The following is a 26027-nucleotide window of genomic DNA, read 5'->3' on the forward strand; positions in this document are numbered from 1 at the left end:
GTCTCCATGCAGGACAAGGTGGCCTGGGACCAGCGAGGATCCAGTGTCCATGTCGTCCCTCATTCCCAGGCAGCACCTGGCAGTTCCTGTGGCCAGGATGCCAGCAGCCATCTCTGCTACTGCTCTGGCTTGGCTCCCTGTGCTCCCTGCCTTGGGGACCAGTTTCAAACAACCCCAAAGCTGTTCGGTCTGCACCCAAACGTGGGCAGTGCCAGGGGGATGGTGTCCCCAGCTGGGCACATCTCTGCCAGCAGAGCAGGGACTTGGGGTCCTGCTGGGACCAGGACCTGGTGTCCTCCTGCCCTGGCTATGGGGTCCCCTCGCCACAGCCCCCGGGTGCAGGTGCAGCACAGAGCCAGGGAGCAGAAATGCTATTAAATCCCTCATGGGTTTAGGCATGCAGGGGACATGGTGACATGCTTTAGGGCCACCAGCACCAGTGGCTGCTCAGTGCCCTGGGCTTTGTGGAGGGATGTGGGTGACAACAGGGGGCACGGGGCTGCTTCCTTGAGGGTGCTTGGGCACGGGCACGGACACGGGCACACTCTGGGGTGGCACACGGCCGGGCGACGGGCCAGCCACGGCAGCAGAGGGGTGCTGGCGGCAGCGGCAGGCACAGCCCAGCCGGGCACCCCGGCGACTGACAGGCGGTGACAACATGGCCGCCGCCGGCGGACTACAAGTCCCAGGAGGCCTCGCGGGGCGGTGCGCCAGAATGGAAAGGGTGGGGCACGTAGCGGAAGGTGTGTGACGCGTTCCTGTAGCAACGGCGGCGGGCGGCATGGCGAAGCAGTACGATATGGTGGAGTGTCCCTTCTGTGATGAGGTCTCCAAGTATGAGAAGCTCGCCAAGATCGGGCAGGGCACCTTCGGGTAAGTGTCTCGCCGGCCCCGGCTCACCTCGCGCCCGGCCCCGGCCCTCCCCGCCCCTCCCCGGCCTACCTCGCCGTCGGGCCTGCAGCTCGGGCCTGTCCCCCTCAGCCCCGCGGCCCGCCCGCCCCAAGCCTGGGTGCCCCTTGCTTGGGTGGCCGTTCCCCAGTCTCCCCTCTGGCCGCTGGGAACCAGCCTGGCCCCCGAGCCCGGTTTTTCTCACTCCGAGGCCCCGCTCTGTCTCAGACTCCGGCCGAGGCAAGTTACCCTGGAGACAGTCGGGGTGGGGACCTGCAACTTTGCCCAAAACGTGCAACTGGCTGTGGGAGCTGTGGGCTCTGGGCTGGCTCAGCCGGTCCTGAGGGTCTTTGGCCCAAAGAGGATGTAGCTGGGCTGGTTAGTGGCTGAGCACAGAGCTGGCTGTGTGGCACGCTAGTGTGTCTTGTTTGGTCCTGGTCGGCAGTATCTGGCTCCTTCCCTTCTTCCTTGTGCTGCTCATGGATTTCTTTCTGTTTTTACAGGGAAGTTTTCAAAGCCAAACATCGTCAGACAGGCAAGAAAGTAGCGCTGAAGAAAGTGTTGATGGAAAATGAGAAGGAGGGGGTAAGTGTGGGAGCGTGGCTGGGCTGTGTTTGGGAAGGCCTGGATTGCGGTGTTCATAGGTGAAAGCTAATCTTTGGGATGGCAGAGATGCGTTTTCACTCAGTCCTTTAACAATATTTACTGCTGTAATGTGCCTGAACCTGTAAGGGTGTGGCTTTTGTCCTCTCTGCTGATATCGTGATAATGTTGGGTCTTGTGGTTGCCCAGCTGAGGTGTACGGCCTGTTATCACCTTCTCAGCTGCAAAGGCACGTGGCAGCTGTGTGGTGCTGTAGCTGTGTGGTGACTGGGCTGTGCAGGACGGCTGCTGGGAGGTGATGCTGCCCTCACGTTCCTCCTCCTGTGCAAAACCTCATCACCCCCGGCGCAGGGCTCCACGCTGGCTGTTGTTCATGGAGGATCTGGGTAACGTGTGAAAGGCACGTGCTCAGGGGTGTGCAAAGACGTGCTGAGGAGAGAGTAACAGCATAAGCAGTGCAGGCAGCAGCCGGGGAGGCTACTCTGCAGCTCAAGCCGGGCTGTACCATGTCCTGTTACAAACATGCAAGGTGAGGATAGGAGGAAGGGGTGTCTGTGTGCCCATCTTGGCACCACCCAAATACCTCTCTCTCATGGCAGAATCTCTCTCAGCAGTGGTGGCCTGATGGTGAATACATTTTGGCAATCCGAGCGTTGGTGTTCTCTTTAAAGCTCTGATTGCCCTTCAGTGACTTGTCATGGTGCTGCTCAAGCAGGTCCCCTGCCAAGCTGCTCTGGCAGCTGACCAGGTGGCCTGGTCTCCTGCGCTCCTAAACCCCGTTCTCTCTTTCTCCTTTCCAGTTCCCCATCACCGCCTTGCGAGAGATTAAAATCCTCCAGCTCCTCAAACATGAGAATGTGGTGAACCTCATTGAAATCTGCAGGACCAAAGGTAGCTTGCGGGGTTCTCTCTTGCATTGGCTGTCAGTTTCTTTCTGCCTTCCTTTGCTACTGAGCTGGCTGGTGTTTTGTGCTGGGAGTGGGGTTCTCTAGCTGAGCATGGGCCTTTGTTCCTGCCTGTGATGTGGGATGATGGTACACTTATCTTGGGAAGCAGTTTCTAAATGAGTTAGGATGTTAGTGCAGCCTGGCTAGAAAAAGCTGTTGTCAGTCCCGGTAGGATATGCCTGTGCCAAGTTGGTGAATCCTGCCTGTGTTGGAAAACTCCTGTCTGAGAGGCTTTAAATAAACCAGTGCTGGAGAGACTTTGAAGTAGAGGGTTCTGAGCCTGGAGCTGATGTCATGGCTGTGCACAGTCAGTTCCTGTCAGGAGCCGGAGCCGTCCCTCTCAGTTGGCTTATGACAATTCGCAGCAGCTCCAAGCTGATGACACAGCTCCAGCTGGAGACTCGCTCGACGTCTCTTTCTGCAAGTGACAGTAACTGCTCGTGCTGTGAGGGCTGGGACTTCACACGGGGCAGTTCTGAGCCACGCTTCCACCTCACGCAGCGTGCCTCTGCTGTGTGACTCGCATGCTCTGTGCACCTGGCTTGGCTCCATTTCCAGTGAAACTGCTTAAAAACATTCGCTAGTTTTTATATATAATTCTCTTATATGCATTTGTACTGGAAAAACAGTTCTGAAAAGGACAGCTGATGTTAAAGCCTGCCATTCTCTAGTCAGTCATTTCAGTTAAATAAAAACAAAAGTAGCATGTATCTGGTGATGGTGTTTTTAAAAAAGTCCGGTCACTGAACTGATAGAAATCCCTGGCCTAAGATTGGGAACTTGAAGTTACTGCAGTACTCCACTGTGTGTAAATTATTGTCTGAACAGGTATGAGTAGAAACACTGACAAGAAGTTAATTTTTAATTCATTGTGTGATTAAACAAGTTGTGATGATTGCATGTCTGGCATACCTAAGGTAAATATTTTTGTAGACATGTCAATTGTTTGGGGTTTGTTTGAATTCCGGTTTTCATCTGAATCCACCTTGACCTCAGTTTCCAGTAAAGCAAAAATGTTCCATTTACTGTTGTCAAACTTGAAGCTTTTCTTCTTTTATGTTGGAAAGGTGCAGTCAGGGCCATATCGGTGTAAGGAACTGCAAACCTAGTCTAGCAGGCACCCTCCTGGCTGGCAGAGTGGTGTGTTTCCGTGGAGGCTGAGCTTAGCTGTCATTTTCCGGTTGGAGCTGCTGATCAGCAGGTTTTGCTGATTACAGCTGATAAAAATCTGCCTTTCTTTTTAATAATGTTTTGCGTGCGTGCTCTAGGAACAAGATTGAAATCGATTGCTTCATTTGAGGTTTACTGTTGTTGATTTAAAATTGCAATTTAGCGTTGGAGTTTTAAACAATTTTGATCCGGATCAGCCTGTTTTCGTAGATACTGTTTGAGGTTGTAGTAAACCTCACTTTCTAGTGTTATATTAGAGAGATTTTCTCTGTTTCTGCATTTTTCCTGCGGCTGTCTTTGCAGGTGCCTCCTCTGTTACTGATGCAATCAGTGACAGCGCTCAGCTGGCAGCTAGCAGTATGTGCACCTACTGGCAACAGCTTGCAGGGAGGAAACCCCACAGCCGTTAGGTGCACAGAACATCACAAAACGAATCTTTCAAAGATTTTCATGCCCTTTTCTCATCTGTCTGATGACATTCGCTACTCTGATCCTCATCCCTTGTTTTTCTGTTGCTAGTTGAGCTGTCTTAGTACCCGTTTATGAAGGATCTTGAGGCCTTGCAGGGTGTCTCTGGCTCTTTGTGTTCCTGTGCCGTAAGGTTTTGTCTAGCAAGCACTGTGCAAGCAGCAGGGTTGCTGCAGGTCAGGAGGAGCTGTGACAGGGTTAGGAGTCCCTTGCTGACAGTCCCTCCTTGCCTCTCCTGTAGCATCTCCATACAACCGCTGCAAGGGCAGTATCTACCTTGTGTTTGACTTCTGTGAGCACGACCTGGCTGGCCTTCTCAGCAATGCCCACGTCAAGTTCACACTCTCTGAGATCAAGAAAGTTATGCAGATGCTATTGAATGGACTTTACTACATCCACAGGAACAAGGTAACGGGCTGGATCCATGCTGTGCTCTGAGGTCACCCTGTTCTCCATGGCCTTGCAAGGAGTGGGTGTCTTAGCACAGGCTGTAGGGAAATCCCTCCTTGTCCTCCACCTCCGGAGTCTGAGTGCCCTGCTGGCACCAGGTGCCTGAGGAGGGTCACCTTAATGGCTTAACCTTTCGATGTCTGTCCTTGTACAGATCTTGCATCGGGACATGAAGGCTGCGAATGTCTTGATAACACGGGATGGAGTCCTGAAGCTTGCGGACTTTGGGCTGGCTCGAGCTTTCAGCCTGGCTAAGAACAGCCAGCCAAACCGCTACACCAACCGGGTGGTGACTCTGTGGTATCGGCCACCAGAGCTGCTCCTAGGTAGGAGGGGATGGGCTCTCCCAGCTTCTCTGCCCTTCTCGTTCCCCCAGGTGACTAACACGGCATCTCCCTTTAGGGGAGCGGGACTACGGTCCCCCCATTGACCTCTGGGGTGCAGGCTGCATCATGGCAGAGATGTGGACCCGCAGCCCCATCATGCAGGGGAACACAGAGCAGCACCAGCTCACACTCATCAGCCAGCTCTGCGGATCCATCACGCCGGAGGTGAGGGCGAGAGCATGGGCAAGCTGTGGAGGGCTGTGAAGCAGTGGTGTGGGAAGGGACTAGGACCAGGCGCTCCTGGGCCTCTTCCCTGCCCTGTGTGCTGGCTGCTGCGTGCTCCTGGCACTGGAGTGTGCTTCCTGCTGGTAGGGAGGCTGAGGAAACTTCTGCAAATGCTGATTGCATCCTGGGAGCTGAGTGCACAGCGGGATGCTGTGCTTTTCTTGCTGCTCTGTGTATACTACAGCTGTCATGTTACTTGTGTTCAACCTCCTAAACATAAGAGGGTGAACCTGGCCTCCTAGACCTTCCTTTTGGAGGGGCAAGTCGTGTCTTTGTTTTTGAGCCCGGAGAGGATGCTAGCTGCTCCGAGTGTGAAAGAACAGAACATTACTTGTAGGAATCTGTTCTAGGCTGTGTTTGGGGGTTGTCTCTCAGAGAAACACCCTCTGAATTTCTGCTCAACAAAGGGATTTTTGTTTTGTCTTGCGGAGTTTGTCTCAGGTGCTGTGCACTGGTCATCTTGAAAAGCCTCTTTAATTCTGGCTGGTGATTTGTGGCATTAGCTTGGCCCTTTCTCAGCATCTTATCTAGTGGCAGCTTGTCCTGCCCTCTTGTGGGGGATCGAGCTGGGGGATCTCTTGGCCTGGACTGTAATCTAGTGGGGTGTATTGTGCAGGCAGCTGCAGAGGCCTGATGCCTGTTACATACACTATCTGCCTACACTGAAGGCACTTTCTTTGTCTCTCCCTGATCAGGGTTGAGGTAAGCGCTAGTGATTGCAGCAGGCTTTGCTTTCTAAGGATAAAAGGTACCACGTACATCCAGGATGTTATTTAGCAATAAGTTATCGTTTTACCTTTCTGGATGTTGTAGCTGGCCTGAGCTGTGCTCTCTAGTAGCTCTTTTGTGGGAGAACCAGAAATCTTGGACCATCCTGCGTGCCATTCCACACCAGGAGGGCTCCGTCCTGACTTGTCCGTGTGTCTCCCAGACTTTAGTGCACTCTTTAGTGCCTCCTTCATGCTGTGGGAACAAGGTCTGCTGGCTTGGAGCTTATAAAACAGTATTGTTCTCTCAGCAGACCTCGCCCTGGTTTGCCTGAGGGTGTTAGCATCAAAAATGGCTTGTCCTCTCCTGTCCATAACTATTTCTTCCCAACCCTCCCTTCCTGCCCCTTCCCAGGTTTGGCCGAATGTGGATAAATACGAGCTGTACCAAAAGCTGGATCTCCCCAAGGGCCAGAAGCGCAAGGTGAAGGATCGCCTGAAAGCCTATGTTAAGGACCCCTATGCACTGGACCTCATCGACAAGCTGCTGGTGCTGGATCCCGCTCAGCGGATCGACAGTGATGATGCTCTTAACCACGACTTCTTCTGGTCAGACCCCATGCCTTCGGACCTCAAAAACATGCTGTCCACCCACAACCAGTCCATGTTCGAGTACCTGGCCCCACCACGCCGGAGGGGTGGGCACATGCCCCAGCAGCCGGCTAACCAGGGCAGGAACCCAGCTGCCACCAACCAGACTGAATTTGACAGGGTGTTTTGAGTGAGGGCTTCCCCAGCGGGGTCCTGGCTGGGCTGCTCCGCAGGTCACATTGAGTGGGGTTGTCCCGGTGATGTCTTTCTGTCTGGGAAAGGACTTTGTTCAAGGCGAAGTGCCTTCTGGCTTTAACCGAGCTCTGCCCTCTCCTCTCCTCATGCAGCACCTTGGCCACCGTGGAGCTGCGTGATGGGAGGTGATGCCTTCGAGCCTGGGGTTGTTTCACTGCAGCTTTGGCACAGAGCCCATGTCCCCCCTGCAACGCTCTGTATTAGTTACATTAATCTTGTGGATCGATCGTTATGGACCTGTTGATGGAGATAGTGGCTCTGTCAGTGCTGGGGCTCTTGGCAAATGGTGCTGTGACTGGCAGGATTGGGAGTAGCTGCCCTGGACCAAACTGGGCCCTGCTGGGAGGTGTCTCTGTTCTCTCAGTTGGTTGTAGCTCCTGCATGACGTATCCTTTGAACACTGAAGCGTTGATGTAGGACGAGGCAGGTGCTTCTGAGTAATGCGGAGGTGTCCTGGGGAAGGCAGAGTCACTCTAGGCAGCGTGACTAACTCTCACTGGAGTTTGGGCTCTAGCCTGGAAAGGGGCTTACTGGGCAGATCAGAGGGGTGGCTGGCAGAGCTGCCTGCTTCATACAGCTGGGATTTACAGTGGGAATCGCTGGTCTCTAACAGCACACAGCATCCATGCTTTCTTCATCGCAAACTGCAATTAGGGGTGGCAAGGGTTTGGATGGAGAAGGGAGTTGCGAGTGTTGGCCCCAGCCTGGGGTGAGACCTCCTGCCCCGCTGTTGGCAGGGCTTTCATATTGGGAATGCTGTGCTGGGACCAGGGTGACTAAACACTCGCGTGTCCGCCCCTCTGTCCTGGAGCTCTTTGCATGAGTCTAGAGCAAGACCGCTGCTTTCCCCAGATGCAGCGACCAGCCTGATGCACTGTGATGGTGCGTGCACACCTTCTGCTAGAGTTTGTCGGGACCGACTCGTACAGAGCAAGTGTTCCCTCACAGCCGGCTGCAGCGGAGCCGCTTGCTGAACAGTTTGTCTTCCATGGCTGTCAGCTGCAGCTGACCATCTTCTCAGTGAGCCCTGTGGATCCCAAGACTTTCAAACAAATAATGTGTACAACACGCACAGGTGATAACCTTTGGCATTTGATAGGTTGTCCGTTAACTAGACTAATGGCAAAAGCCACGTCAGTAGCATAAGGTCTCAGGGCAGGAAGCGGTGCTGAGCAGGGCCGTTCTCAGGACATAAAGTGAGGATGATAAAGGACGTGTACAAGGTAAATCTCTCTTGGTGCAGGGCTCTGTGAAACAGTGTCTGGTTGCGGGGGCGCTTGGTTTCTTTGGAAAAAATGAAGTTGGTTGTAAGCAATAAGCCAGTTGACTTCTGCCGGTGGTGAATAAACACAATCCTTTCCCAAAGGGCTGGTTTTAACCTTGTGTCGCTTTTTTTTCCTGAACGGAGAAAGCCCCTGGAGTGCTGTAAAACAGCCCCCCTGCCATCCCTGAGGACAGGCGCCCAGCTGTGGGTTCAGACATGGCACCTGCCCGGCCGATGCTGCCCTCCTGGGGGGCTCTGACCCCCCTGCCCTGTTAATGGGAGGGAGGGTTGCCGCAATTAGCGCTGCAGTGGATTAGTGCAGTAGCACCGGTAGCGTGAGCAGAGGAGGGGATTGGGGGCAGCCCGGCTGCTCTGCTGGCACCGGGTGAAGGGGGGGTTCGGGGGGGGGGGGGGGTGTTGGGCTGCCGGGGCCACAGAGCTGGCGTGCTCAGGAGCCTCCAGCTGGGGTGGGCTCGGTGCTATGCCCGACCCCCCCTCGCCCTGGGGGGCGGCTGGGGGCTCCCCCTGCGCCTCGCCCGGAGGTGGCTCCGCGGGGGGAGGAGGGTCCCTTCCCGGCCGCCCCCCCCCCCCCGCTGCCCCTCGCAAAGATGGCGCCCCCCTGCGACGTGGCGGAGCACTGCCCGTTTCAAAGATGGCGGTGTGGGGGGGGGGCGGGTCGGGGCAGCTCCGCCCCAGGCGGCGGCGCGGGCTTGCGGCAGCAGGCGCGCGGCGCGGCGGGATGGTGGCGCGGGGGCTGCGCGCGCTGCGCGGGGCGCTACGGGCTGCCGCCGCTGGGCGCCGGTTCAGCACGCGGCCGGCGCGCGCCCCCGCCATGGACTATCAGGTACCGGCGGGGGCGGCGCCGCGGGGAGCGGGACCTTGCACCGAGCGCTGCGGCGGGGGCCTGGGCCGTGCGGCGGGGCACCGGGAGGCTTGCCGGGCTGCGTGCTGGGGCCCCGGGCACCCCACCGAGCCGGGCGCTGGAGGGCAGCGGCGGCCGGCGGTCCCTCGCCAAGCCGTAGGCCTGCGAGCCCCGGAGTGGGCGGGGGTCACACGGCCGGGACGGCCAGGCGGCTCCGGTACCGTGCACCTCCCCCCGCCTGCGGGGCTGCCCCTCTCCCGCAGCCCCGGGCCGCGCCAGCCGCTGCTCGCCGTCTCGCCTTTCTTCCCGCTGGGGACAGCCGGTGCCCGACCGTCACCCCGCAAACCTCCGTCCCTCGTGGCAGCACCGGGGTGACCACGGCCTGCAGCGGGAGCCGGTCCAGCAGCCACGGCGCATCACGGCCGGAGGCTGGGGCGTCCCGGGCCCGTGCGGCTGCCTGCCTGGCGGCGTGGGGACGATGGCAGTCCCCGGGCTGAGGGACCCCCCCGGGGGTCGGGCGCGGTCCTGCCCCTGCCCCACGCTCACCGGAGCCAGAACCACCACCGGAGCCAGAAGCGCCACCGGTGCCCACGCCGCGGTCTGCTGGGACGGGGTCCGGCTGCTGGGTGGGGTGTCCCCGCAGTGGGGACGTGGGCTTGTCCCGGGCCAGGTCCCCGTTGCAGCACACAGCGGTGCCAGGGCCAGGCCTGCGTCCCGCTCCCCAGCACGGGTTGGGGGGCTCGGCGGCACCGGTGATTTCTGGCAGCACCCGTGGCCACGCAGCCGGGTTGTCCCACGTGCACCGTGCAGGTGCGGCTCTTGCTTCGTTTGCGCCTCTAATTAAACAGCAGCGGGGCGGGCGTGCTGGTACTGGAGCGTGCCTGCTCGTGCCTGCGGCGGCCTTGTCCCGCTGGGGCAGGGGTGGGTGCTGGGTGCTGGGCTGCCCTGTGCCCGCCCCCCCCCCCTCCGCGAGGCCAAAGGGGCACCCGGGGAGGGGCAGGCTCCCCCCCGCTGATAAGTAGCCCGTCCCTGCAACGGGCTCTGGCGCTGCCGGCACGACCCCGCGGTGCCGTGGCAGAGATGCTGCCGGCCTGGGCGGCCGCGGGCACCGCCGAGGGAACCGAGTCCGATGGGGTGGATTGGGGTGCGGCGGGCACAGGGCAGGCTGGCCCCCGGGGCCGTGGCGGTGTGGGCAGCCCTGCAGCGACAGTGACGGGCACCATCCTGACCACCCCCCGGGGGTCTTTCCAGGACGCCATCCGGACCCTCAACACCCTGCAGACCAACGCCAGCTACCTGGAGCAGGTGAAACGTGAGCGCGGCGACCCCCGGGCCCAGCTGGAAGCCATGCACGGCTTTTTGGAGAGGAGCGGACTGAAGGTGAAGGACTGAAGGACGGGGGGGGTGTTCCCCATCCCTGCCCCCCCATCCCGGCAACAGTGCTGCTATGCTCGGCACTGGCTGCCACGGGGGGTCTCATGGGGTGGTTGACCTCCGTCAGGTCGAGGACCTGGATCGACTGAACATCATCCACGTCACGGGGACGAAGGGCAAGGTGAGGCAGGCGGGAAGCGCTGTGGGGGCTTGGGGTGGCAAGGGGGGGCTGCTGGCGTCTCTGGCTCTGTTCGCCCCTGCCCTGGCATGGGGGGGTTTAATGCTGCTGTCTCCCCAGGGCTCGGCGTGCGCCTTCACCGAGTGCATACTCCGCAGCTACGGGCTGAAGACGGGCTTTTACAGGTGGGCAGGGGGCTGGCGGGGCTTAGGGGGGCCAGTGGCGCCATGCCTGACCGTGTCCCCCCTGCTCTGCCCCCCCAGCTCCCCTCACCTGGTGCAGGTGCGTGAGCGGATCCGCATCAATGGACAGCCCATCAGCAAGGAGCTCTTCAGCAAGTACTTCTGGCTGGTCTACAACCGCCTGGAGGAGACCAAGGTGGGGGCAGTGGGGCTTGTGGGGGGGTGCTCCCTCCCTCGGCGACCTCTCCAGGGCTGTGTGCCCCCGTGCTGTCCCCTTACGCCCACTCTGCCCAGCAGGACCCAGCACACACCAGCATGCCGGCATACTTCCGCTTCCTCACCATCATGGCCTTCCACGTCTTCCTGCAGGAGAAGGTAGGTGGTGGTGGCCTCCAGCTTGTGATGGGCATTTCAGGTTGGTGGGGACCTTGGGAGTGGACAGACATGGAGTCCTGCCCCCACTTGGGGCAGAACTTACATCAGTCAGGCTGTCATGGCTGTAACCAGGGGATGTTGTGCCAGATGGATGGTCCCCCCATGGGTGGAGCATGTGCTCAGGCACAGGTTCGGTGGGGTGGTGGCCCACCCTATCTGTGGGAACACATGCTGCTGGTGGCCCTGTGATGGCTCCAGTGTCCCCTTGTCCCCAGGTGGACCTGGCAGTGGTGGAGGTTGGCATCGGCGGCGCCTATGACTGTACTAACATCATCAGGTAGGAGCTGACAGGACTGAGCCTGTCCCCTCAGGACTGCTGGGACCAGGTGTCCCTGCGGCAGGGTGACAGCAGGGACACTGCCACGCTGCGTCCCCAGGGCGCCGGTGGTGTGCGGGGTCTCCTCCCTGGGCATCGACCACACCAGCATCCTGGGGGACACCATGGAGAAGATTGCCTGGCAGAAGGGGGGCATTTTTAAGGTAGGGAGACCTGCTCTTCCCACTGCTTGCAGTTTTGGGGTGTGCTCCTGAGGACCCCCGTGGCCCTGAGCACCCTTGTCCTTCGCAGCCTGGCGTGCCAGCTTTCACCGTGGTGCAGCCGGAGCGGCCACTGGAAGTGCTGAGGGACCGAGCCCAGGAGCGGGAGGTGAGTTGGGTCGTGGTAGGGGTGGATGGGGGGTACCCCATGGCGGAGGGCTCAGCCTCCTCTCCCCACAGTGTCCCCTGTACATCTGCCCGGAGCTGGATGCCTTCGAGGGGGGCCACCGGGTGCTGGAGCTGGGGCTGGCAGGTGCCCACCAGCGCTCCAACGCTGCCCTGGCCTTGCAGCTGGCACGGACCTGGCTGCAGCGCCGCGGCTGCCGGGGTAAGGCGGGGGGACTGAGATGGGGGGGTCAGACCCCACCATGGCCCCTGTGTCTCAGCAGGGCGCCCGTCCCCCCAGGTCTCGGGAAGCTGAAGGACATGTCACCGGGCACTGAGCTGGTGGGGAGGTCGGTGCCGCTGGCGCCCACCTTCCAACCCACCAATGCCATGATCCAAGGTGCAGTATGGTTGTGCCGGGACCCCCCCCGCCATGTCTCAGGGCTCGGGGGTCTTGTGCTGGGACCCCCGCTGGAGGGTACAGCCTGGCTGCCCACCCCACGTTTGATCCCCGTGGGGATCCCTGTGCCAGGGGTGTGGGATGTGGGGGTCCCAGCCATGCCCTGTGCCCCCCTCCCCAGGCCTGCGAGACACAGAGTGGCTGGGCCGGACCCAGGTGCTCCCCCACGGCCCCGTGACGTGGTACCTGGACGGGGCCCACACCACCAGCAGCGTCCAGGCCTGCGTCCGCTGGTTCCGCCAGGCCGCCCTCAACCAGGACAAGCCCCATGAGTAAGGAGGGGACATGAGGTGGGGGGAACACCCCTGGGGGGGCACGGTGGTGGTGGTGCTGGGAGTCCCCACAGGGCATGGGCCACCCGCCCTTTCTCCCCACAGCGGCTCCGAGGTGCGTGTGCTGCTCTTCAACGCCACGGGGGACCGGGACACGGCGGCGCTGCTCAAGCTGCTGCTGGTGAGGTTTTGGGGGGAGTGTGGGGGGTGTCGCTGTGCCTGGACACCTGGGTTCTCTGCCTGTGCTGGGACCTGTTTTGCTGTGGGTGCAGGGAGCCGTGAGGTGGAGCTGATGCCCTGTGCTGACTGGCTGGCTGTCCACCCTGCTGTCCCTGCTTGTATCCCACCTCGGTGCACTTCCCCAAGTGTCTCGCAGCCCTGGGTGGAAGGGGGGACTCAGATCACCCCCTCCCCAGACCAAACCCCTGTAACCCCCCCCTGGTGTGGGACTGGTCCCCGTGGAAATCCCACAGGTGGGTCCCGAGGGCTCCCACAGCGCTGACACCCCCCCCCCATCTCCCCACAGCCCTGCCACTTTGACTACGCTGTCTTCTGCCCCAACTTCACGGAGGTGTCGGTGGCCAACAACGCGGGTGAGTGCCGGGGAGCCGGGGTCTCCCCCGGCCCCCCCATCCCCAACCCCTCCCCGGCCCCTCCTAATCCCTGACCCCCCCCCCCATTCCCATCCCTCCCAGACCAGCAAAACTTCAACGTGACGCTGGAGAACGCCCTGACCCGCTGCCTGGAGAACCAGCAGATGTGGACCCGGTTGCTGGAGGAGAAAGGGGGGCAGGACCCCTGGCTCCCGGCCCCCCTGCGGGCGGGGGGACTGCTGCAGCCAGCCCCTGCCCGAGGGACCCTGCTTCTGGTTCCCCCGGCCCCGCGACCTCTCAATTCCCCAGCCCTCGTCTTCCCCTGCCTGGCCCAGGCGCTGCGGTGGGTGGCACAGGGCCGGGACCCCCAGCTGGCAGCGCCTGCCGCCACGGGGGCTCATTTGCACCCCGCTGCCAGCAGCGGGGCCGTGCTGCTGCGGGAGGCCACTGCCATCCGCGTCCTTGTCACCGGCAGCCTGCACTTGGTTGGGGGAGTCCTCCGACTGCTCGACCCTGCGCTCTCCCAGTGATGGGGGGGGGGGGGGGGATGATGACACAGGATGGCGCTTTGCACCTCATTTTACTTGAAGCGCTGGTTCTGCCCCCGATGATGCTCAGCGGTGGCCAAGGGTGGGACCCCAACCCCATCCCAGCTCGGCCCTTTTCACCCCAGTGCCTTTCGTCTGCCCCCTGGGACACTGGCCATGGGGGGATGCTCCCAGCCCCCAGCCTGCCTTGGTGAGACTGACTAGGGGGGCCTCTGAGCTCTGGGGGGGCTGCCCCAGGCTGTGTCGGGCTCCCAGCGCCCAGGGAGGGTGGGCAGTTTTGGGGGTGCAGTAGGTGGGAGCCTCAAGCCGCGGTGAGGCTCGGCATCAGGGTGTGACTAATTTAACGTAGAGAAGATTTTTTTTATTATTATTAATAAGAATTTGTAACTTGGACAGGGAGCTGGGGGGGGGTGGTGGGTTGGTTCTGCCCATCACCCTGTGGGGGGGGCAGTAGCGCCTAGCACCCCCCTTTTCCCCCCCTCAATAAACCTCTTGCTGCTCCTAGTGGTGCCCGCTGTCTTCTTGGGGGGATGCAGGAGGGTGTGGGGGGTCGCCCCAAGTGCTGGGGCACAACCTGGGGGCACCCACTTTTGCCCCCCCCCCCATTTGATGGGGAGCCTTGGGGGGGGGCTTTGGCAATAGCTGTTCTTTCCACCTCCCTGGTGCACCCAGCAGCAGTGGACCCCAGGGGGGTTGCAGGGTGCCCCCCCCCCGCCCCCCAGCATGGGCTGCCCTCCGAGGGCCAAAGCATTCACTGAATGAGTAACGGAGGCCCCCTCTGGGCTCGGCCTAAGATTTGGGGCAAAAAAACAGCTTAATGGGGCCAGGGTGGGTCCCCAAGTCTGGCAGCCGGGGGCTGGGTGTGCGGGGGGGGGGGGTCAGGCCATGCTGCTGGTGGAGCAGGGGGTGCTCTGGGTGCTGCCAATACTGTGGTTGGTGCTGCTGCTCTCCGAGGCTGGCGCTGTGCTGGAAACCGGCTGCAGTTTGGAGATGGGACCTGGCTCACGCCACCCACCGTGGGGCCGGGGGAAGAAACACCAAGGGGAAACCAGACTCAGGACGGCTGGCAGTGGCCATGGCTCGTCCCCCTGGGACTCCCCGCCACGCACAAACCCTCCCGGATTGCTCCCCAGCCGGCCCCCGAGCCCCTGGGATGGAGATGGGCATGGGCCATGGTGGCACCAGGAGCAGGAGGGAGGGCAGGTGGCAGGGGGGACCCCAGGGCAGTAGGGGGGGGACCATGGGGATCTGTGGCCCCCCTGAGTGAGGTAATTCCCCTGTAGCATTGCCAGAAGGGCCGTATGGAGGACGGTGACGCAGCAGCCTGGTCCCTGGGTCACCAGGGACCTCAGCCAGGGGGCTTTGGGCCAGGGGGCCACTTGGGCAACCCAGCAAGGGACACGTGTGTGGCCTCCCCCATCCCACTGTGGGGGTCCCCAGGGGCAGGGGATACTCACGGGTGTGCGAGTAGATGTACCAGAGCCCGGCGGTGAGGAGCGCCCCGATGAGGAAGGCGCCGAAGGTGATGCCCAGGACGGCAGCCAGCCCCAGCCCACGGTCTGTGGGAGGATGAGGCCGTCAGCACCACCATGCTGGGGGGGGTGTCCCTGTCCCACCCCAGCCCCCTCCCCTGCCCCACACTCACTGTTGGGCAGCCGCCAGCTGTCCTTCACCGTCACCTCCAGGACCTTCTCAAAGATGGTGTTGTTCTGCAGAGGTGGAGGTTGGAGTGAGAGGGCGGAGACCCCCACACCCCGTCAGGGGGACAGGCTGGGAGCCCACAGGCTCTCTGGGGACCGGGGATGCTGCTCCCAACCAGGCTCTGCCAGCCAGTGGTGTGGGACAAACCCCCCCCCAGGCTGCCACTGCTGAAGGTGGGGACCAGCATGGTGGCAGCACGGGGTGGGGGGGTTACTCACGCTGACCTGCAAGCCGGCCTTGCACTTGAGGGTGGCGGAGAAGGGGACGTGCCTGCCCTCAGGAACGGTGTAGGTGAAGCGGAAGCGCCAGACCTTCCTCCCGTGGCTGCTGGGGGGGCCCTCCAGCACAGCCACCCCCGCGCCGTGTGCCTCCCCGCCCTGCACCAGCAGCATTGGCTCCCGCCCCGGTGCCGCCAGCCAGCACTCCTTCAGCTGCAGGTCGGACGGGTGGTCCTCCCACCGCATGGACGCCTGCCACGGGGGAAGAAGGGGGACACCGTCAGGGCTGGTGGCCTAGGGCTGGCTGGACAAGCACCCCCCCCCCACTCCCACACACCCCCCCCACCCCCAGCCCAGGCACCGAGCCGGTGGCGGTACCTGCACAAAGGCCTCCTTGTTGACCTCCAGCTCTGTCTGCGGCGCCTCGAAGGCAGCAGTGGGGAAGAGGCGCAGGAAGAGCTCCCGTGGGATCATGCACTGGAAGGCCACCTGCAAGCGGGGACGGTGCTGAGGCCATCTTGCCCCCCTCCACCCTGCCGTGCCCAGCACCCAGCTGGCAGTGCCACCAGCACCCTTCTCCCATGCTCCCACCCCTGGGCCTGCTGAGAAACCCGGCTCTTACCCGCACACTCCGGAGTGCTGTGCCCTTGGCCAGGCTGAGGATGAGCTGCAAGAAGGTGGGGGGGAAGGTTGGGTCTGTCAAGTGGTCCCCACTGCCGGGGGTCTATTGTCCCCACTGGGATGTTGGGGAGGGGATGATGGGATGGGGGGGGCTGGGGGCGTGTGTGTCATTATGGAATGGGATAGCATGGGATGGGAGGGGATGGGGGTCCCATCCACACCACACACACGCCCCCCCCCCCCCCCCCCCCCGCCCCAATCTCCACCAGCACCCAGGTGCAGCAGCAGGGCTCAGCCCTGGGCTGCAGTGGGATGTTTCCCACCATGGAAAAGCAAGGCGGTCCCAGTGGAGAAGTCCCACCAGGCATGACTGAAGACCCCACAGGGCACCAGCAGGGCTGGGGGCAGCACCCCGGCCACCCCTCCCTCACCTCGTTGTTGGCATGGCCCCTGCCCTCCAGCGAGGTGCCGCAGTGGCTGAGGGGGGTTTTCAGCATGAAGTGCGTGGCGTTTTTCTCTGCCTGGCAGCTGATGTCCCGCAGGGTGATGTTCACCACCTCCTTGATGGGCTGGGAGAAAAGCACCCGGCAGTCACCCACCAACTGGGGACAGCCCCGCGTCACCCACCCCGAGTGCCTGGAGCAGGATTCGACCCCTCTGGGTGATGCTGGTGGGCACTGGGACCCCCCAGCCACCCCCACCTCCCTCACCTCCAGGTGGGACCTGGCAATGACGATCTCCATGGTTTCATCCGTGCACTTCCAGGGCTGGAGCATCAACAGCAGCGCACGGGACAGTAAGTCGGTGGTGGGGGCTGAGGGGGCAGGTGTCACAGGTGCCCTCCTGACCGCTTCTGCGGGACAGGGAGATGGGGAGCTGAGCGGGGTCGGCGGGACCCCTCATCCCACCCAGCCCCAAGGTGCCGGGGCCTCACCATGCTCCTGGATCTCCAGGCTGATATGGGTGCTGGCTGGGATGACGGAGTAGGAGGCGATGACACTGCAGTTCTTCTCGAAGGCTTTGGCAATGAGGCCCTGCTCTGTGTCAGGCAGGAGCTCCCCGGGGATCAGCTGGGAGGACAGGGTCGTGATCTTGTAGTTCCCGGAGACCTATTGGGTGGAGGAGCGCGAGGAGGGGGCTGAGTGGGAACGGGGACAGCTGGGGGTGTTCGAGGCAGGGATGGCTTCTGGGTTCATCCCTGGGAGGAGGGCTCGCAGCGATGGAGCTGCCAGCTCTCCGTGCCCAACGTTCCCAGGTGCCCTCCTGCCACCCCCATGCCACCAGCATTTCTTGGGCATCTTGGCAGGTGACAGTGGGAGGACACACATCCTACTCAGCCCTACCAGGAACTGGATGTGGCAGTTGTCAACGGCGAGGGACCAGGTGAGATTGGCCCGGCTCTGCAGGATGAGGATCTGGTTGCTCCCAGCTCTCTTGGGACAGCTCAGGGACAGGTTCACCTCCATGATGGGGGAGCTGTGAAACCATGAGATGCCACTTCAGCATCAGCCTCCTGCGTCGGTGGATCCCGCAGCCCCCGCCTTGGGATGGGGAGGGCTCTGCCTATGAGACAGCCCAATCCCTTTCCAAGCTTCTCCAAGTGTGACCCACCACCTGTCCCACCCCCTGTGTCACTGCCTGTCCCACCCCTCTGCCCCCCCCCCGCGGGGTCCCACGGGCGGCACTGCCTGGTACCTGGGCTCAGGCTGCAGGCGGATGATGTGGGCGGCCCTGGTGCTCTGGGCGTCCTCGCGCGAGCAGCCCTTCACCCCATGGAAGATGACTCTGGTCTCAAGGTGCAGTGTGGCGTTAAAGTGCTCCTGGGGGATGCAGTCCTGGGGGCTGCCGGTGTCTGCAGAGAGGGGTGTGTGTTTGGGGGGGGGGAATCACCAAAGCCAAACCAGGCTCAGCAGGTGGGGAGATGCTCGAGGCCAGGGGCCTTGCTCCCCATAGCATCTCCCCTGGGACCGTGGTTCTCCCCGGTGGATTGTCACTCTTTGGGAGCAGGGAGAGCATTCCTGCCCCCCCTGCCCCCCCTGCCCCCAGCCCCCAGCCCCACACACCTTCTCCGAGGTGGAGCTGGACCCAGTGGGGGTCCCGCAGCTTGCTGTAGGATGTGATGCCCTGGTAGGTGCTCTGAGCCCAGGCCAGCAGTTGCTCCTCACTGGTGGCCGCAGGCGGCTCGGGGCCTGGTGCCAAAGTGGTCTCTGGGCTGAGGCGGGCATCCTGTGGGGCGAGCGGCAGCCTGAGCTGGGGTGGGGGGGCAAGGCACATCCCTCCCCGGTGTGAGCTGGTGTGGAGAAAATGCGGAAAGCCTTTCCCCCGGGATGGAGGATGCGGGTGTAAAGCTAAGCCAGGAGGGCATCCCTGGAGCCTTGCCTCCCTCGTGGCTGGGGGTCATCCCTGATGAACGGGGTGTTTTGGGTCCACAGGCTGGGAGCGGCATGGGCGGCCAGCGGCACGCGGAGAACTCAGCCCACTTTATTATTAGCCACAAACAAAGCAGGAGGTTTATTTTGCTAACAAAGCACCCGGCCCCGGCTCAGCTCACTGGAGCCAAACCCCATCTCTGACCTTCCTCCCGCTGGCTGGAGGAAACGGGAGCTTTTTCCAGCCCTGTGCGTCATTCCCTGCCTGGCCAGCCCCACGCTCAGCACCGCCAGCAGCAGCCAGGCGCATCCCCTCCTCCCTGGGGCACCATGAGCATTGTCTCTAGGCATGGGGATACTGGTCTCTTCCAGGAACCCCCCCCCACAAATGTCTCCAGGGGTGGCCCCAGCCCTGCTGCCCCCCCAGGGTTGCTTCTGGCACGGGGCTGCAGCACTCACAGTGCGGATGAGCAGGTCTGGGCACAGGGAGGTGATGGTGACTGAGCAGCGGGCGCACAGGAGGACGAGCACCGCTGACCGGGAGCAGCCACTGGCTCGCGGCGTGACGGACACCATCAGCGGGAAGGCAGAGTCCTGGTGGGGAGAAAGGGAGACTGTCACCACCACGGCCACCAAGCCCCAGTTGCTGTTACCTCCCTGGCTGCCCGCCGCCCCAGCCACCCCCCCAGAGGCAGCAGGGAGAGCCCTCGGGCTGGCCCCAAACACGAGCCGTCCAGGAGGCAGCCGTGGCTGGGTTTAGGGGGAGGCTGGGGGATGTGGAGACGCCATGTGGATGTGTACCTACACCAGGGGAGCAAACACCCCCCGGCTCCCCCGAGCAAGGGACCAGGGCATCCCCACCTCAGGGATGGTGGCATCCCCACACTGGGCTCCAGGGCACCCCCATACTGTGGTCTAGGCACCCCCCTTGGGGACTGGGGGCATCCTTGCGTCAGGGACTGGGTAATCTCTGCACTGGGCACCAGGGTGTCACCCCACTGCAGACTGGGGTGTCCCCACACCAGAGGCTGGCATGTCCCTACACTGAGGACTGGAGCATCCCCACACTGGGGCCAGGACATCCCCACCCTGGGCACCGGAGCATCCCCGCTGTAGGTACCGGGGTGTCCCCAAAGGAACACCAGAGCATCCCCAACCCGGGCAGCAGGACATCCCCTCGTGGGTTTGCCAGCCTCATCCCAGCACCGTGCAGCCGCTCCAGGCTCAGGACTGGCCACACTGGTGCACAGGGATGCCAGGGGGACAGCGGTGCCATGCACCACTCCCTCTGACCGGCACTGCCTGGCGGCCTCCAGCTGGAAATCCGGATGGGGAAGCCGAAACACCAGGCGCTAAGTTTGGCAACTGCTGTCTGAATCACCGCTCGCAAAGTGCTGAGCCAGGTGGCGGGCAGGGAAAACCAGCCAGGGACCAGGGGGGTGGAGGCAGCCGCCAGTGCTGGGCACGGGGCCGGCAGGACGGGGTCGTGGGCATCCCGGCCTGGCGGTGGCCCCGTGGCAAGCGTGGGTGGCCGGGGACCCCGGGTGGCCCCGGACGTCGGGGAGGAGCTGGCGACTGTTTTTCCTGCCTCGTGTTTTGCAGCGCTCCATTGTTCAGCTGCGCGAGCGGCAGGAGCCTTGCCGCAGCCCTGCCGCCGCCTTTCAGGTTATTTTTTTCTTTTTCTTTTTTTAATTTTTTTTTTTTTTTCATCGTGGGGATCTGCTTATAGAAAGCGGCTTCCAGTAATTCTTCTATAAGTGGAGCCGCGTCTCTGCCTGGCTCCCCCTGCGCGCCACAGGGCTCGGTGCCGCAGCCGTGACATCAGTGCATGTCCCCCGCCGCCGCCGGTGACAACCCCAGGGCACCCCTGGCACTTATTCACGCACTGGGGTGCCAGGGCCACGTCACACCAGGCTGGGGAAGAGGGGCCCTTGCAAAACCCACCTTCCCCAGCAGCTCCCAGCTTGGCTTCCGCCTCCCCCTGAAAAGCAGAACTGGGAGCACTGGGAGGTGGCGGGGGTGGGGAGAGCGTGGCGCCGGGTGATGAGTTTGCCGGTGCTGGGTTCGCTGGGGCCCAGCTAGTGCAAGGGGAGCCGGGCCGTGCTGCAGAGCAACTGTGCAAACCCATGTGCTGGTGCAAACCCACCACCACCAGTGCCAACCAGTACCAGGGATGCAGCCCCAGCCCTGCCGCTGCTCTGTGCCTGTCCTTGCCCAAAAGACACCCAGGGCACCCACAATTCGGTTATCACCCCTCAGCAGGCCATGCCAACACTGGTGGCCAAGTTTCCGCTCGCCTGGCTGCCTTCAAGCGATGTGCCTCCCTCCCTCCCTCCATCCCTCCCTCCCCGGTGTGGTCCCCATCACATGCCCACGGCTCTGCCCTGCTCCTGAGCCGGGACCAGGACATCTCCCCGGGGACACCCAGCACAGGGCCAGCCCCGGAGGCACGGGCTGTTTGAGAGGGTGCATCTAAAGACTTTAAATCCTCGTTGTGGGAGGGGAAGCTTGGCGAAGGCACCATGGAAGGGGTTAATCCGGGTCCTCTCGCTGCGCCTTAGAGGAAATGGCTTTGACAGCGGGGACACCCTGCCCGGCAGGGACAGTGCTGGGGTGACAGTGCTGGAGTGACATGCCAGGACCCCACTCACTCACCTTGGACCACTCGATGCTGAGGATATGGACTTCATGGCTGTTGCCCACAGAGCCGCTGCTGACGCAGCCCCGTGGCACCATGCTGGTGGCGTAGGACAGGGTAATGGGTGGCTCCGCTGTCACCGGCTGCAGGTTGCAGCCCTCGGCTCTCCCGGGGTCTGGGTGGAAAACGAGAGACCGTCAGTCCCCGCCGTGCGGACGTGGGGTAACACAACACGGGGGGGACATGATGTGGGAGGGGGCTGCATTGCAACACCAGCCCTGGCGCTGCCCCCGCACCCCTGGCGCAGCGTCACCACGGCCCCATCGCCGGCACAGCGCCCACGGGACTATCTGCTACGTGCTTGCTTGGGGCTCGTCTGCTGCTGCTGGCCCCCGCTGCAGTCACGTTAATGAACCTCAGATCCGTGCTGGAAAAATCCGCTGTCCCCGCTCGGCACTGCTGTGTGCCAAAACTCGCACCCAGCTGCCCTGAACGCTCGGGCGGTGGCGGAAGCCCCCCCACATCCCCCATGCCGCAGGAAAGAGGGAAGCTCAGGTATGGAAATGGCTGTAAAGCTCATCCTCCACGGGTGCTGAGGCGTGAGCTTTGCCCCATCCCGAACTCCCCGTGTCGCGCACGAGCGAGCGGGGCCGGCGGGCGGCTGCCAAGGGAAATCCTGAGTGCAAACAGCCGTTTGAAGGCCTGATCCTGTAAATCCCCATTTGCCGCAGCCATTTCCTCCGCCACAGGCAGCCCTGCTGCGGCCAGGCTGTCCTCGAGCTGGCCCCTATGATGAGAGGTGTCCTGGGGCCCCACCTGCGCCCATGGGTGCCCCCTTGCAAGGGGCTGGGCAGGATGGAGACATGGTGCCCGGGGTGCTGTGTTTGCTTCAGAGGTGGCCATTGAGCTCTATCCCTTCTTGTTCGGTCCTTTCTCTGGTGGCTCCAGCACCGGGCGGTGACTGGACCCCACAGCAGGACCACCCAGCTGCCCCCACAGGGACCTGGGGCCGGGGAGCGCAACGTTCCGGGTGTCAGGGCTTTGGGATGCGGCAGCCAGCAAATGGCCACCCGTGCCACGTTGTGCTCATCACGGCGTCTGCAGCCTGCGTCTTGCCATCAGGGTGACATGGCTGTGGCAGCGGGGTCACAGAGCAGACCCCCCCCCCCACAAGTGACGCGGCTGCGGGCCCACCTATTGTCCGGCGCTTCCTCCCCCCGGCGCGGTGGCCGCGCGGCCGGCAGCATCGGGAGGAAGATAAACAGCTGCTTATCTGGGCGCCGCAGGCTGCGTCCCTCTTCCCTTCCATTCCTGTCCCGACGGCACCGGGCAAGGCCACATGGTCCTTGGCATCGCCGGGCAGAGGACGGGCAGCTCATCACACCTCTGGCAGCATCCCGCGGGAAGGTCAGGCAGGGTCAGGGGGCCGTGGCCGGGCTCAGCCCCAGCGCAGGGCAGGGATGCCGGCAGAGGGGATGCGGGGCAGCGGTGCCAGGCGGGCACCGTCAGTCCCCGGGGAAGCCAGCGGGCTCCAGCATTATGTCAGGATCAGATAAGGGGGCTCAGCTGGGCCGCCGGGGCGATCAGATAAGGCACTGTTATTTTTGTACTCCAGGAAAGGGAAAAAAAAGTAAAAAGGAAGAAAGAAAGAAAATCCACTTTATGTTTTTCCAGCCGCCTGCCCTCTCCCTCACTCTGGCGCAGCCAAGACCAGGGAGCGGGGACAGTCCCACTGCGACTCCCCGGCGGGTCAAGGACCAGGGGGACAATGCCTGGGTTTTGGGAGCAGATCAAAGGCCCTGGGCAGACAGCAACGCCCAGGGGTGCCAGGCCGGGGGTGCGGGGGCTGGGGTGGCTCCGGCGGCGCAGGATGCCCCATGGGACAGGCAGCGCCACTCCGGCATCCCAGCATCCGGCTGCGCCGCCTTGGCACTTGTGTAACGAGCTGGCCAGTCTTAGCCTGGGTCAGGAATGGGGATGGACCCAGTGCTGCAAATTCAGGGGAGAGGTTGTCGCCTCTCCCCCGAGCCACTGCTGGCTGTTGAGCCACGCGGAGGTGGCATTGAGGATCAGATGATGGGGCAGATGGGACCAGGCTTTAGGGCTCACACAGGCCACGTCACTCCTGCCCCTCTCTAAGTCAGCTGGGAGCCGAGCAGCCTCTCCCCAGGGACGGGAAGGGATGACCCACCGCTGTGCTCGCTCCATGGGGAGCAGCACCGGTCCCTGCTGGGGGGGAGCACAAAGTCCCCCTCCTCTGTAAGCCTGCTGTGTCTTATGGCACTGTACCCACCACGGGCACCCCCAGCCCCACGGGTCCCCGTGGGGGAGAGGCAGCAGCTGGACAGGACATGGGCTGTGTGGCACAGCTAGGCAGGACGGGGACCACATAACACAGCTACTCAGGATGGGGAGCATGTGGCACAGCTACATAGGATAGGGACGGTATGGCGCAGTCACATAGGATGAGGACCATGTAGCACAGCTGCACAGGTTAGGAATGGTATGGCATAGATGATTAGGACATGGTCTATATGGAAGAGGTACACAGGACAGGAACCATACGGGCACAGTCATATACGACAGGGACTGTATAGCTCAGTTACATAGGCCAGGGACTGCATTGCAGTTACATAGGACAGGGACTGCATGGTTAAGCTACGTAAGCTATGGACTGTACAGCACAGGACAAGGACTGCGTTACACAGCTATACAGGACAGGGACAGTATGGCATAGCTTTGTAGGATGGGGACTGTATAGTACAGCTAAACAGGACAGGGAACATATGGCACAGCTACTCAGGATGGGGACCATATGGCATAGCGACATAGAACTCAACCCATATAGCACAGCCATATTAATGCAGAGACCGTATACATAGCCATATAAGATGGAGACTGTATGGGACAAATAAAAAAGACATGGACTGTATGGCACAGCTACATAGGACAGAGACAGCTTGGCACAGCTGTGTAGGATAGGGACCAGAAAGCACAGCTGCATGGTGTAGGGACTGTACATCACAGATAAGGAGGACACGGCCTCTATGGCACAACTATGTAGGATGCAGACCCCATGGCACAGCTATAGGATGGGGACTGCATTGCACAGCTACGCAGGACACAGACCTTACTGTACATCTACATAGGATGGGGACCACATGGCACAGGCATAGGACGGGGACTTCATGGCACAGCTACGGTAGATGAGGACTTTTTTGCACAGCCATAGGACAGGGACCGTATGGCACAGCTATGGGGGACATGGCCCATATGGCACAGCTACAGGGGACATGGACCTTATGGCACAGCTGTAGGATGGGGACTGAACTGCACAGCTACAGAGGACACAGGACTTACTGTACATCTATGTAGGACGGGGACCACGCGACACAGCCATAGGACGGGGACCGTATGGCATGGCTATGGGGGACATGGCTCATACGGCACAGCCTCACCAGACAGGGACCGCCTGGCACAGCTACTGGGCAGCGACCAGGGGGTGACAGCAGGCAGGCAGCGGGCGCAGAGCCTGCCAGCGGGGACACCCCAGCAGCACCCACTGGCGCTGGCCCCTGCGGTGGCCGGGAGGGCCTGACCCAGCCGGGACAGGCTGTGCTGCCGGGCTGTCACTGCCTTCCCAGGTCCCTTTCCCTCTGCCAGCGGGTTGTGTTCCTGGGTACCCCAGCTCCCTGCCCTCCGTCCTGCACGGGGGTCCCCACGCCCAGCCTCCCCTTAAAATGCCCCCTGTGCCTTCGCAGGGACCTTGGGGTGGGTTTAGTGCTTCCCTGCCCGACCGCTCCGGAGCCGGACGAGCCCCCAGCTCTGTCCCCATGACCGACATGGGGCTTTACGGGGCTTTTCCCATTCCTCCCCGAGGTCCCTGTCCACCCCACACCCCCCCCGGTGCTGGGAGGCCACCGATGCTGCCCCAGACCCCTCGGGTGCCGCCGCCTCGGCTGGGGCGCAGCAACGGCGCCTTCGACACCTCCCGAGCCCCAGTGACGCAGCCTGGATTTCGGGGGTCCTGGGGAGCGGCGGGGCTGTGCTGGGTGTGTGTCCCCCCCGGGGCTGGGGGAGTTTGTCCCTCCTCAGCCCCGGGGCTGCCCCCCACAAACCGTCTCTCCCGGGGGTGACACTGCACAGCCGGGACCCCTTCGGCCGCTGCCCCGCTGTCCCCAGGCTGCTCCGGGATGGAGTCACCGGGGGGGGGGTCCCGCAACCGGTCCCGTCCCAGGGGTTCCGTCCAGGGGTCCCATCCCGGGGGTCCCCCCCTCGGTGCCCCCCTCGCCCCACTCACCCGGGTGGCCGAGTAGAGCCAGCAGCAGCGGCAGGAGCGGGGCGGCGCGGGGGCCCATGTCCGCCTGCGGCCGCTCCCCGGGAGCCAGCGCCGAGTGCCGGGCGGCGGCGGCGGCAGGAAACCGACTCCCTTCGGAGGAGGGTCCGCGGGCGGCGCGGCTCCGCGACGGGAGGAAATGCCGCTGGCGGCGCTGGGGCCGTGCCGGCGGCGGGGGGGGGGCGGCGGGACCTGCCCGCAACGGGGAGGGAAGAGGAGGGACACCCCCCCCCCCCGCCCGGGAGGAGCCGTGCCTCAGTTTCCCCACAGCGCGGTGCGGGGCATCACCTCCGGAAGGGTGCGCTGGAAGCGCCCTGAGCACCGAGGGGATCCAGCACCCGCGGTGGGTGTCCCTAGGGACCCTACTGGGCTGACACTGGTGAGTGGAAGGGTGGGACACGGGAGTTGGAAAGTGCCCGGGTGGGGTGTGCCCCCCGAAAATCCACCCGGGTACACTGCTGCAGCACAGCCTGACCCGCACAGCGAGGAGGGGCTGTGCACAGCAATGGGGACGGGGGCTGCCCCACAGCATCCCGACACTCAGCCCACATCGCCCCCAGCCAGCACCCCGGCAGGGTCACCATGTCCCAGGCCCATGACTACCCCATGGCCCTGGGTGCTCACTCTGGCGCCATGGGGCAGAT

At 62.7% G+C, this 26027-nt stretch overlaps 3 protein-coding genes across 6 annotated transcripts; 2 read left to right on the plus strand and 1 right to left on the minus strand.

The window, feature by feature from the left end:
* The first annotated feature begins 717 nt into the window (after positions 1-717).
* CDK9 (cyclin dependent kinase 9) lies at positions 718-8068 on the plus strand. Its single transcript, XM_075772914.1, has 7 exons — positions 718-873; positions 1392-1473; positions 2292-2382; positions 4318-4484; positions 4681-4852; positions 4929-5077; positions 6260-8068. The coding sequence occupies exons 1-7, from the start codon at positions 782-784 to the stop codon at positions 6623-6625; spliced, it is 1119 nt and encodes a 372-aa protein (XP_075629029.1). The 5' UTR covers positions 718-781; the 3' UTR covers positions 6626-8068.
* FPGS (folylpolyglutamate synthase) lies at positions 7792-14004 on the plus strand. Of its 4 annotated transcripts, none has more exons than XM_075772912.1 (15): positions 8641-8798; positions 10068-10196; positions 10318-10371; positions 10489-10553; positions 10632-10746; positions 10848-10925; positions 11201-11262; positions 11363-11465; positions 11554-11631; positions 11703-11850; positions 11929-12027; positions 12209-12359; positions 12465-12540; positions 12886-12952; positions 13055-14004. In XM_075772912.1, the coding sequence occupies exons 1-15, from the start codon at positions 8694-8696 to the stop codon at positions 13480-13482; spliced, it is 1758 nt and encodes a 585-aa protein (XP_075629027.1). In that variant the 5' UTR covers positions 8641-8693; the 3' UTR covers positions 13483-14004. The 4 variants fall into 4 exon arrangements, with proteins under 4 accessions (XP_075629028.1, XP_075629027.1, XP_075629026.1 ...); XM_075772911.1 differs by having other exon boundaries at positions 10845-10925; positions 13055-13609; XM_075772913.1 differs by lacking the exon at positions 8641-8798 and adding an exon at positions 7792-7913 and having other exon boundaries at positions 11703-12027; positions 13055-13609.
* Positions 13840-25758, minus strand: ENG (endoglin). The gene is made up of 15 exons (XM_075772909.1): positions 25348-25758; positions 21065-21222; positions 18869-19003; positions 18104-18266; positions 17736-17892; positions 17384-17516; positions 16975-17149; positions 16751-16893; positions 16472-16609; positions 16042-16086; positions 15798-15908; positions 15426-15671; positions 15146-15209; positions 14958-15059; positions 13840-14497 (listed from the first exon to the last, which is right to left on the minus strand). Exons 1-15 carry the CDS (start codon positions 25403-25405, stop codon positions 14379-14381), a joined length of 1947 nt encoding a protein of 648 aa, XP_075629024.1. The 5' UTR covers positions 25406-25758; the 3' UTR covers positions 13840-14378.
* Between the last annotated feature and the right edge of the window lie 269 nt (positions 25759-26027).

The sequence above is a fragment of the Balearica regulorum genome, chromosome 20, assembly GCF_011004875.1.
Source record: "Balearica regulorum gibbericeps isolate bBalReg1 chromosome 20, bBalReg1.pri, whole genome shotgun sequence".
NCBI classification, from domain to species: domain Eukaryota; kingdom Metazoa; phylum Chordata; class Aves; order Gruiformes; family Gruidae; genus Balearica; species Balearica regulorum.